This window comes from Coregonus clupeaformis, chromosome 24 (assembly GCF_020615455.1).
Source record: "Coregonus clupeaformis isolate EN_2021a chromosome 24, ASM2061545v1, whole genome shotgun sequence".
Lineage (NCBI taxonomy): Eukaryota > Metazoa > Chordata > Actinopteri > Salmoniformes > Salmonidae > Coregonus > Coregonus clupeaformis.
Window position 1 is genome coordinate 54,825,089 of NC_059215.1, and position 13,004 is coordinate 54,838,092.

The 13,004-nt window shown below is 46.8% G+C and overlaps 1 protein-coding gene across 1 annotated transcript in view; it reads left to right on the forward strand.

Moving 5' to 3' along the window:
• LOC121537875 (E3 ubiquitin-protein ligase HUWE1) overlaps positions 1-13,004 on the forward strand; it is a 95,700-nt gene that overhangs the window by 30,746 nt on the left and 51,950 nt on the right. The window contains 12 exon segments of the mRNA XM_045207348.1: positions 648-824; positions 1,190-1,435; positions 1,748-1,881; positions 2,100-2,215; positions 2,508-2,696; positions 2,953-3,169; positions 4,952-5,074; positions 9,660-9,897; positions 10,050-10,172; positions 10,327-10,420; positions 10,586-10,770; positions 11,104-11,160. Coding sequence (XP_045063283.1) covers positions 648-824; positions 1,190-1,435; positions 1,748-1,881; positions 2,100-2,215; positions 2,508-2,696; positions 2,953-3,169; positions 4,952-5,074; positions 9,660-9,897; positions 10,050-10,172; positions 10,327-10,420; positions 10,586-10,770; positions 11,104-11,160 — 1,899 coding nt within the window.

A 13,004-nucleotide genomic window follows, 5' to 3' on the forward strand; every position in this document is an offset into this window, starting at 1 on the left:
CCTTCTCTGGTTATTTTAGTGTGATGAAACTATCACCTGCAATAAAGCACACTTAAATCAAGACCCTCTACACTCACCAAAAATTGTCAATGAAGTGATGACAGACAATTTTAGTCTCTCCAAGATCACATTATGACATTGTTTCTCTTGTGTTCAAAATTAATCTGAACATTTGTACAAAATAATGACTTCTGGGAGCATATAACGGTGTGCACTATCGTCTAATCAAACACTTTTTGGGACGTGCTTAGTCACTGTCACTAGCCGGCTACCACCTGGTTACTCAACCCTGCACCTTAGAGGCTGCTGCTCAATGTATATAGAGATATGGAATCACTGGTCACTTTAATAATGGAACACTAGTCACTTTAATAATGTTTACATATTGTTTTACTCATTTCATATGTATATACTGTATTCTACTGTATTCTAGTCAATGCCACTCCGACATTGCTCGTCCTAATATTTATATATTTCTTAATTCCATGATTTTACTTTTAGATTTGTGTGTATTGTTGTGAATTGTTAGAGACTACTGCACTGTTGGAGCTAGGAACACAAGCATTTCTCTACACCCGCACTAACATCTGCTAAATATGTGTGTGTGACCATACCCCTTAACCTTCCCCTGTTGTGTTCCTTCCCAGATGAAGTTTGTGGAGTCGATCCTGAGTAACAACACGACAGACGACCACTGTCAGGAGTTTGTCAACCAGAAGGGTCTCCTGCCCCTGGTCTCTATCCTCGGTCTGCCCAACCTGCCCATCGACTTCCCCACATCAGCTGCCTGCCAGGCTGTAGCCGGGGTCTGCAAGTCCATACTGGTGAGACCTGCCACTGGGGATATGGGGTTGGGATGGGAGGTGTGTGGTTATGATATGGGGATAGGAAGCCTGCCAGGCTGTAGCCGGGCTCTGCAAGTCCATACTTGTGTGACTAAGAGATGTGGGGATATGATTTCAGGGAATTTGTTAATGATTGATCTCAAGCAGAGCTGAAAAATGGACTAATGACTCTTTAGAATATAGTACCTGTGCTATTGTGATGGTAGGCTTATATTCCTGAGGTTCTGACTGTGTTGTGACTAAACTCCAGGGAGACCTGTTAAATGTAACACAGTTCAGTCTCTGGTCCCTGTGACTGTGCTGTATTGATACTGAAGCGTTGCTTGTTGTCCCGTGGTCCACAGACCCTGTCCCATGAGCCCAAGGTGCTCCAGGAGGGGCTGTGTCAGCTGGACAGCATCCTGTCGGCCCTCGAGCCGCTCCACCGCCCCATCGAGGTCCCCGGGGGTTCCGTGCTGCTCCGAGAACTCGCCACTGCCGGTCACGTGACCGACGCCACGCTGTCGGCCCGCGCCACGCCACTGCTGCACGCGCTCACCGCCGCGCACGCTTATATCCTGATGTTCGTGCACACCTGCAGGGTAGGACAGGTAAGATACCTGGAAACCAATCAGCAAGGACCTCTCATTATGTCACACCACACCTGTAGCCCACAAAGTAGAGGCTGTAGATTAGGTTTTGATGTTTGTATTAATTTAAAGATGTCAACAGCATATAATCAACCAACTGTAGAGGTACTGCAGCCTCACGGTCTGTGGATTTTAGAGAGCACCACCTCTGTGGATTTAGGGCGCACCACCTCTGTGGTTTGAGGTAATTGTTGGGAAGGAGTTGCTTGACTGTGAGTGGTTTAGTATTGGTGTGTGCATTAACCGTCCCCTCTTCCCCTGTGTGTTGTGCAGAGTGAGATCAGGGCCATCAGTGTGAACCAGTGGGGCTCCCAGCTGGGTCTGAGTGTTCTCAACAAGCTGAGCCAGCTCTACTGCTCTCTGGTCTGGGAGAGCACCGTGCTGCTGTCCCTCTGCACACCCAACAGGTACGCTACCTCTGATAAGCCTGTCTGATACGCTCTCTCTCTCCTCCTGGCTCTAGCTCTCTTTAGCCCTCTATCTTTTGGCCTTTGGGTTCTCACTTGTTCTCTCTCTCTGCCCCTCCGTCTTGCTGTGTGTGTGGCTGTATCTCTTCCTCAGCATGCATTCAGTCGACAGAACACAGTAACTCTTTCTCTCCTGTGTCTCTCCTCTCCTCCCCCAGTCTCCCCCCAGGCTGTGAGTTTGGCCAGGCTGACATGCAGAAGCTGGTTCCCAAGGAGGAGAAGCCGTCTGGCAGCACCACAGCCACTGTTTCCGCCTCTGGATCCAGGAGAACTGGTAACGGAGACCCCCTACTACTGAAAAATAACAAAAAATAAAATTATCAAATGGCTAAGAATGATAATTCATGAAAGCAATAGGACATTTGTTGGGCAATGTTTGGCAGTGTGCTTTAGGCAGTTTGTTTTTCTTTTTACATTCTAAAAACAACTGTCAACTTTGGAATGTTGGAGTTTGTTGGGCATCGTTTGAGCAAGAAAGGAATGTAGAAGCATATTTTAGCCAAACTTTCTCTTCCAGCACAGCCACCTCTAGCTCTAAACACTAGCCCCCCCCTCGCTCTCCCTAGCTGAGTCTGAGGCTGTTGCTGTGGACCCCTCTGCCACGGGTCTCCTGGAGGGGATAGGGTTGGACGGGGATACGCTAGCCCCCATGGAGACTGACGAGCCCACCGCCGGCATCTCTGACCCCAAGACCAAGTCCAAACTGACCCCCGCCATGGCTACACGCATCAAGCAGATCAAACCCCTGCTCTCCGGTGAGAACATCCAGGAGTTATCTTTTTATTTTATTATTTTTCACACCATTGTCTATTTGTAAAATGGTAGTCCCATCAAATACAGCAATGTACTGTCAGAATCTCTGCGTTAGTGAAGAAAGGGTGTATGTTTCCTCTGTCTATAACTCTCTGGTGAAGGTTGAAACACCTCCGTTGTGACTGCTGATTCTATATTTTTGAATGCTGGCTGTCTCTTTCATCCTGGTGTGGTAACTCTCCCCTCTCTCTACTCCAGCGTCGTCTCGTCTGGGCCGGGCTCTGGCCGAGCTTTTTGGTCTGCTGGTGAAGCTGTGTGTGGGCTCTCCAGTCCGCCAGCGTCGCTCTCACCACGCCACCAGCACGGGCACAGCCCCCACCCCTGCCGCCCGGGCCACCGCCTCCTCCCTCACCAAGCTGCTCACCAAGGGCCTTAGCTGGCAGCCCCCGCCCTACACCCCCACCCCTCGTTTCAGGTACTCTACTATTATACCCCCACCCCTCGTTTCAGGTACTCTACTATTATACCCCCACCCCTCGTTTCAGGTACTCTACTATTATACCCCCACCCCCTCGTTTCAGGTACTCTACTATTATACCCCCACCCCTCGTTTCAGGTACTCTACTATTATACCCCCACCCCCTCGTTTCAGGTACTCTACTATTATACCCCCACCCCTCGTTTCAGGTACTCTACTATTATACCCCCACCCCTCGTTTCAGGTACTCTACTATTATACCCCCACCCCTCGTTTCAGGTACTCTACTATTACACCCCCCGCCCCTCGTTTCAGGTACTCTACTATTACACCCCCACCCCTCGTTTCAGGTACTCTACTATTATACCCCCACCCCTCGTTTCAGGTACTCTACTATTATACCCCCACCCCTCGTTTCAGGTACTCTACTATTATACCCCCACCCCTCGTTTCAGGTACTCTACTATTATACCCCCACCCCTCGTTTCAGGTACTCTACTATTATACCCCCACCCCTCGTTTCAGGTACTCTACTATTACACCCCCACCCCTCGTTTCAGGTACTCTACTATTATACCCCCACCCCTCGTTTCAGGTACTCTACTATTACACCCCCCACCCCTCGTTTCAGGTACTCTACTATTATACCCCCCACCCCTCGTTTCAGGTACTCTACTATTATACCCCCACCCCTCGTTTCAGGTACTCTACTATTATACCCCCACCCCTCGTTTCAGGTACTCTACTATTACACCCCCACCCCTCGTTTCAGGTACTCTACTATTATACCCCCACCCCTCGTTTCAGGTACTCTACTATTATACCCCCACCCCTCGTTTCAGGTACTCTACTATTATACCCCCACCCCTCGTTTCAGGTACTCTACTATTATACCCCCACCCCTCGTTTCAGGTACTCTACTATTATACCCCCACCCCTCGTTTCAGGTACTCTACTATTATACCCCCACCCCTCGTTTCAGGTACTCTACTATTACACCCCCCACCCCTCGTTTCAGGTACTCTACTATTACACCCCCACCCCTCGTTTCAGGTACTCTACTATTATACCCCCACCCCTCGTTTCAGGTACTCTACTATTATACCCCCACCCCTCGTTTCAGGTACTCTACTATTACACCCCCACCCCTCGTTTCAGGTACTCTACTATTATACCCCCACCCCTCGTTTCAGGTACTCTACTTTTATACCCCCACCCCTCGTTTCAGGTACTCTACTATTATACCCCCACCCCTCGTTTCAGGTACTCTACTATTATACCCCCACCCCTCGTTTCAGGTACTCTACTATTATACCCCCACCCCTCGTTTCAGGTACTCTACTATTATACCCCACCCCCTCGTTTCAGGTACTCTACTATTATACCCCCACCCCTCGTTTCAGGTACTCTACTATTATACCCCCACCCCTCGTTTCAGGTACTCTACTATTATACCCCCACCCCTCGTTTCAGGTACTCTACTATTATACCCCCACCCCTCGTTTCAGGTACTCTACTGTAACTCATAACGGCTACCTTGGTTGTGTCCTGATTCTCTACCGTCTCACGAAACGTACACCTTCACACACTCTTATGTTCGAACAGTGGTGGAAACTTCCTTTAGCCAATGCTTACATGAATCCAATGCACACTTCTGGAGAAGGATAGAGAATGATGAGACAACCCCCAAGGCTCTTCTATAGACCTGAGAGGATTGGATAGGAATCAGATGTGTGGTCTCATGGTCATGATGTCTCTGCTCTCTCTCTATCCCTCCAGGCTGACATTCTTCATCTGCTCGGTGGGTTTCACGTCCCCCATGCTGTTTGATGAGAGGAAGTACCCCTACCACCTCATGCTGCAGAAGTTCTTCTGCTCCGGAGGACACGACGCGCTCTTCGAGTGAGTAGACCACCCTCAGTTAATAGCTGACTGACTTGCATTACTGGTACTTCTTTCCATTGAATTTGTCAGACGACCTGTAGCTACTGTTAATTCGAAATGACACGACGACTAGGTTCCAGTTTAACAACATTTAATTCACCGTATTTCCACAGTACACAGTTGCCATTGCACTCAGGCCAGGTCCATCCACAGAGAGACTACCACACAGGCATACTAATAACAGACTGATAGCACCGTAATAACAGAAATATAGGGATACTTACAACATGAACTTAACAATCTCCCACTTTTCTTTAAAGACAAATAAAACATCAACAAAATAATTAAATGTCCCAAGTATTATTTAAGTTACCCATTTACAAATGGGTTGTGTGACAAAGTTTTAACTTTACATTACTGAGTGCCTTTAGGAGCACAAGACCGGATGCTCCCTTTTAAGTTAGACAAGTCAGCAAGCTGTTCCTTTGTGGCCGACCACAGAATCCGCTGGATTCTCTGTGCTTGAATAAGTTCCTTGATGCAGCTTATCTCAAGACAAAGACTTTTCTCTGTGACAGACTTGGTTGACTTGACAGCATCAACTAAGGAGTAGTTGTCAGTGACACAAACTACAGGTAGAATGTGCCGTTTTCTCACCAGTGGTAAACTCTGAACAGAGTTGCCAGAAAGTTGGCATTGTCAATTCCATCCGCAAGAGCAAGGGTTTGTCCAGGAAGTGTGCTTCGGACAACCCTTCTGATCCTCCCTTCACCCATTAACACCATTAGATGTCCACCTTGTGTGCCTCCATCTCTAAGGTTCCCTAGGGAAGCATCACTGAAGACAACTGGTTTCAGAGAGTCATCTTTTCCAACATGCTGAAACTTTAGTCACTTGTTGTGATTTCAGTTTACGAACAACTTTGTTTTCCACATGAATGGTTTGTACAGTGGCATGTTTTGTGTTGTATGCCAAGTTGCAGCCATCAAACATTACATCAGGTCTACTCTGTCTATGACCTATCTTTGACCTCAATTGATCAGCTTCAATTCCACAGAGAGGGGAATTCCTTTGTACGGCTCTTGAAGAAGGTCGGATGTGAATGTCCCTTGACAGCTCTGTTCCCTGCAAAAATGCAGATTTTATGTGTATGGAATTTTTCTGGCAGATCACTGTCAGCAGCAATCTGAGTGACTCTGTGGCGCATGTCGGTGAGTATTTTGGGAGTTATTTAGCAGCCAGCTCCTCAAAACCAACTAGATGTGCTTTTGGCACTATTCCAGTTAAGGATTATTTAAGGGTACACACCCACCTTGTTGAGACACGTTTTTGGCCCATGTCTTTGACTTCCTCATCCAATTACTGAGCTCATCTAGTTTAGCTGAGTCAAATGACACGTCCTTTGTTTCAAGTACATCATCATTTTGAATGTCATTCTGTTTTTCTCGATTTTTCCATTGGTTCAATTCTGAGATGATCTACAAGTGACAGGTCAGCTGACCCTGTTGTACCAGAAAGTGTAGCTGGTTCAGAGTACTGCAAGTTGTAACAGTTCTGGTGTTTTCCTTTAGGTTTTCCTGCTCGTCCAATGACTGTTGCTGTGTGTGGAATACCACTTTCTCTGTCCATGTATTTAAGTTTGTCCAGTTTTCAGATTGGAACAACCATGTTGTCTTAACACGTGGCTGTTGTTGAACGTTTTCCTAATTTGAACCCTCAACAGTATTACCCGTGTCATGGTTGAAGGTCTCTGCTCCATTTCCTGTGTCAGTTTCAGTGTCCATATCATTGGATGCGACATCTAGTATGTTTGTGTCTGTTAATGTGTCCTTTTGGTCATTTTCAGTAGGAGGCTGATTCTCAGCAACAGCCCCTCCATCTTGTTGATCATTTACTTTCCGCAATCTTGAGTGATGCACCCTGACAATGGTGCCTCCGTGCCTCACAAATATCACCATACCATCTTGGCCAATGACGACTCCCGGTCCTTTCCACTCTTAAGTCAACTCGTTTGTAGTACACTTTGTTTCCAGTCTCGTACTTCTCATCGGTGGGTCGAAGCCGTTTACGCAGAGCCCTGCGAATTCTCTGAACACTGCTTCAGTGACCGCTTTTCTCGCTGCATGTATTGCTGAAAGGTGCTTTCCCGCCCATGCACTCACACTGGTCCCTTCTAGTGCTGGTAGCTTGTCAACCAGTACAGAGGGAAGATTAGGGTTCTGCCCAAACACTAGTAAGCATGGGCTGTAGCCATGAACATTGTGCATAGTTTTTTTTGCCATCAAAGCCCAAGCTAGGGCTGTTTTCCAGTCACATCCATTGTCTTGCTTCACTTTCAGCATAATCTGTGAGTGTTTGATTATGTCTCTCCAGAAGTCCATTGCTCCATGGACTCTATGCACCAGTTGTCTTTTATTTCCATGTTGAATTTCTCTGCCATTTCTCTTACTTCATCGTCATTGAATTCTCCTCCATTCACTGTACAATTTCTGGGGCGGGCCATGCACACTTATCCAGGAATTAATGAAGTGCTTGACGATTTTACTGGGTTTCTTTGTATTCACGATGCTTCCAGCACTGAAGCGTGAAGTGGTGGATTATGTGAAGGTACCACACACTTGGTCCTAACTCATGGAGATCTACAGCCACTGTTTCATTGTACTTGGAAGCCAGTGGCAAACGCAACAGCTGGTCTGGGCTTAGGTTTGCTGTTCTTCTGGCATGTCTCACAACTGTTAACTGTCTGCCGTAGAATGGAAATACTCTCATCATTATTATTCCCAGAACTGCTGAGTCACTTCTGAAGTCTCAACTGTAGCATGTCCAAACGGTTTGAAGTTTTAAGAATACTTTGTGTTTTTCCTCTGTGGTCATGTTCTCTGTGACTGTCAATCGCCATGTGCTCTGTGTCCGTCAGAATCTCATTTTTACATGGACTCTGTGTGATGTCTTTGTCTAAAATGTTTACACAATAGTGGCCTGAGGTAGTAAGTTAAAGGGTCACTGGTTGTTTAAACATCACTGCCTTGTTATTTTTTATGTCTAGAACAGCCCCTGCCTTCTTGAGGGAAGCTTTGCTTAATATTAAAGGGATATCTACAGGGACCACCTCTCTTTCAATGTGACACTGTCTGACCAATTTTTGCTGGTATCTTGACTCTCTTGGTAGAATGGACGATTCTCCCATCTCCAAATTTGAAAGCTGTGTTGCTTGGTGTGTCTCATATTTTGTACTACTTTCATATTTAGTTCACTGACATAGCTATCAAGCCATTTTGCTCCACACACTGTGCGTGTACATGCAGTATCAATCACAGCAGATCCTAAGGATTCAACTATAAAGATCTCAGTATCAGAAGCAGATTTGTTTGACAACAGTGTAATGTTACACTGCTCTGTCTCTGTTTACATTTTCATCTGTTAGTTTAACTTCTCATTTTTATGAGGACCGTCTTTAACCCAATGTTAAGTGCTTTGACAAATAGCAAATTTTGATCTCCTTCCATACCTGTCCAGTGGATTTGTGCCGGGCAATGGCGCCCTCGTCTGGTTGTCTTGAGAACGTGACTTGTTGGGGCCTTCTCTCTGCAGCTCAGTGTAAGATGCTGGGTATCTCACTTGCATTCCATCTGTTATTGACAGACTTTTCACCCCCAAAAATATTTTGTGCCGACTTCATTGACGCAAAAGGCAGCACAGTACAAGCAGTGAAAGCCAACTGTTTCTCCCTACCATCCAGACAGGCAGTATCTAGCAACGTGAAAGCTTAACACTGCATCCGGGAGAACCATGTCGTACTTGCGCATCCTATTGTACCACTCTTCGAAATCAATTATGTAGTCCGTCATTGCAACCGAAATGTCTCTAGTAACACTGTCAATGTTTGAATACGCCTCGTAGGCACAGTCTTTCTCTTCTTTAAGAAACACAGATTCCAGTGCTCTGATCAAAGATCCCATACTGTCATCCTTGTTCAAATCCTCAATGGATATTTCCAGTGCTGTATCTCTCTCTCTCTCCCCTCCAGCGATAATACCACCGCAAGTGCTTGCTTTTTCTCGTCCAGATTAGTAACCCGTGTCCAGATTCCAAGTTCATTTTTCCAACTTTCATACGACCTCTTCTCGTCGAAGCGAGGTGGCACACTGTAGTTATTAACCATCCTCTGCTACCAATGTTAACTCAAAATGACACGACGACTAGGTTCCAGTTTAACAACATTTAATTCACCGTATTTCCACAGTACACAGTTGCCATTGCACTCAGGCCATGTCCATCCACAGAGAGACTACCACACAGGCATACTAATAACAGACTGATAGCACCGTAATAACAGAAATATAGGGATACTTACAACATGAACTGAACAGCTACAACCAGGCGTATTACTGTTGCTGCTCAGCTCAGACCATAATATCTGACTGACTGTACATATGGCACTGCCTTATTGTCAGGATTATCAATAGAATGATTATGAGTAGGGCTTTGAGTTTTCCCTGACAAGGACAAATTCGGTGCCATGATTGTGAGTGTATCAAACCAGAGCTCATGTTTCTCTGCCCGGCGGCGCTGACACATCTCTCCTTTCCCCTCCTCTCCCCAGGACATTTAACTGGGCCCTGTCTATGGGGGGTAAGGTGCCCGTCTCTGAGGGCCTGGAGCATGCAGAGCTGCCAGACGGGACAGGGGAGTTCCTGGATGCTTGGCTGATGCTGGTTGAGAAGATGGTGAACCCCAGTACCGTGCTGGACTCACCCCACAGCCTGCCTGTCAAGGTCCCCGGGGTCACCCCCACCACCCCCCAGTTCAGTGCCCTGCGATTCCTCATCGTCACTCAGAAGGTAGGGGGATTGGTTAGTGGGGTGTGTTTTTTTTTTTTTCTATGTGTGTGTGTTACATGAATAAATTAGATTTTTTTTTAGATACACGTTTCAAAGAAAACAAACGTTGTTCCCTCTCTAATCCTTAGCCACTCTCTCTGCCTCCCATCTAGGCGGCGTTCAGCTGCATCCGCAGCCTGTGGAACCGGAAGCCCCTTAAGGTGTACGGGGGCCGAATGGCTGAGTCCATGTTGGCTATACTGTGCCACATTCTGAGAGGAGAACCTGTCATCCAGGTGTGTGTTCTTATATGAAAGGTGCGGTGGCACACCAGAAGAGATAAACTGATGGCGAAGTATTTGTAATGTAAACTCATTTTCTTTGTGTCAAATAATCCTTTGAGGGATGGTCGCTAGGGGCACGTAATTAAATGTCATTAATTCCTTCCAGGAGCGCCTGGCCAAGGAGAGGGAGGGCACGGCCCGTCCAGAGGAGGAGGGAAGTCCTGGGGCCTCTACGCTGCCTGTAGGTTCCAGCTCTGGAGGTGAGAGGGAAAGGTTTATTTTCAATAAGGCAACATTACATGGTATTAATGGCAGCAAAGGCTGAATTATTTGATACAATTTATTTTGTATACACACGAAGGATAAACGCACAATAACTATCCAACAACACATTATGATTTACACCACTTTAATGTAAAATCCAGGTGCAGGTGGATCAGGAGGGGCCCCTGGAGCAGCAGTGAGTGCAGGAGAGTGCCCTGCCGGGTCAGTACCAGGACCGGCCATCGGAGGCAGTACAGCACCACCTGCACCAGGGGGGGCAGCAGAGGACTCCACTAACACTACTCCCAGGAGAGAGCCACCGGTTAACCAGGCTCAGCTACAGCAGGTGAGGGGACAGGAGGGAGGAGGGTGTGGCTTTCGGTCCGTGTGTGTTTTTGGATTCCTTTAGATTTGGGACCGTTTGTTCATAGAAATGCCAGTTTTTGTCAAAGTTTCCTCATAGACAGTTTTTGGCATTGAACATACATCATTCGACAACTTTGATAGATATAACTGCTAGCATTGCTAGATACTGTTGAGCGCATTGATTTGATGGATTCTGTTGCACATTCACAGCACTGTTAGCATTGGTTGAAATTGAACTGTTCTGTTGTCAACCTCTTGTCCCCTTGAACCCTCAACTTGGTGTGGCCTGCTCCACTTTGTCTTGTTATGACAGGGTCAGGGAGGAGGCAGAGAGAGGCAGCCAAATGTCAACCAGCAGCAGCTACATCAGGTATACAGCTAGCTGACTCCACACCCAGCCTCAATCTGAAAAATAGGAACGGAGTCGATTTATACGTAGTCTGTTTTCTGAGTATGGACATGCTTCCCCTACGCTGAGCTGAACTTGCACGTTCTAGACAGCGCAAATAGGCGCGAGTAAACATTTGACTAGAATTGAATCTGATCTCTTGTGTTTGTAATGGGGTCACGGCTGAAGGGGGCCGGGAGGGAGGGAGGGGAGGGAGCAATAGAGAGTGGGAGGGCGGAGGCACACTTTAATGTGAAAGCAAAACACGTTAAATAAAATGGAGGGAATTGTAAAACATTGAGGCATGAGAACAGGGTAGAGGGCCTGATGACTGGGTAGAGGGCCGGATGTGGTCCTATGTAGAGATTAGGGAGGATGTGATGTTATGTAGAGGTTAGGGCCGGATGTGATGTTATGTAGAGGTTAGGGGAGGAGGTGATGTTATGTAGAGGTTAGGGGAGGAGGTGATGTTATGTAGAGGTTAGGGGAGGAGGTGATGTTATGTAGAGGTTGGGGAGGAGGTGATGTTATGTAGAGATTAGGGGAGAATGTGATGTTATGTAGAGATTAGGGGAGAATGTGATGTTATGTAGAGGTTAGGGGAGGTGGTGATGTTATGTAGAGGTTAGGGGAGAATGTGATGTTATGTAGAGGTTAGGGGAGGATGTGATGTTATGTAGAGGTTAGGGGAGGATGTGATGTTATGTAGAGGTTAGGGGAGGTGGTGATGTTATGTAGAGGTTAGGGGAGGTGGTGATGTTATGTAGAGGTTAGGGGAGAATGTGATGTTATGTAGAGGTTAGGGGAGGAGGTGATGTTATGTAGAGATTAGGGGAGAATGTGATGTTATGTAGAGATTAGGGCCGGATGTGATGTTATGTAGAGATTAGGGCCGGATGTGATGTTATGTAGAGGTTAGGGGAGGATGTGATGCTATGTAGAGGTTAGGGGAGGTGGTGATGTTATGTAGAGGTTAGGGGAGGTGGTGATGTTATGTAGAGGTTAGGGGAGGTGGTGATGTTATGTAGAGGTTAGGGGAGGATGTGATGTTATGTAGAGGTTAGGGGAGGATGTGATGTTATGTAGAGGTTAGGGGAGGATGTGATGTTATGTAGAGGTTAGGGGAGGAGGTGATGTTATGTAGAGGTTAGGGGAGGATGTGATGCTATGTAGAGGTTAGGGGAGGATGTGATGCTATGTAGAGGTTAGGGGAGGATGTGATGCTATGTAGAGGTTAGGGGAGGTGGTGATGTTATGTAGAGGTTAGGGGAGGATGTGATGTTATGTAGAGGTTAGGGGAGGATGTGATGTTATGTAGAGGTTAGGGGAGGATGTGATGTTATGTAGAGGTTAGGGGAGGATGTGATGCTATGTAGAGGTTAGGGGAGGATGTGATGCTATGTAGAGGTTAGGGGAGGATGTGATGTTATGTAGAGGTTAGGGGAGGATGTGATGCTATGTAGAGGTTAGGGGAGGATGTGATGCTATGTAGAGGTTAGGGGAGGATGTGATGCTATGTAGAGGTTAGGGGAGGATGTGATGTTATGTAGAGGTTAGGGGAGGATGTGATGCTATGTAGAGGTTAGGGGAGGATGTGATGCTATGTAGAGGTTAGGGCTGGATGTGATGTGTAAGAGTGATGATAGAACATAATGGATGATTTTGAAATGTACACTGAGTGCACAAAACATTAGGAACGCCTTCCTAATATTGAGTTGCACCCCTCCCTTTTGGCCTCAGAACATCTTCAGTTTGTCTGGGCATGGACTCTACAAGGTGTCTAAAGTGTTACACAGGGATGCTGGCCCATGTTGACTCCAATGCTT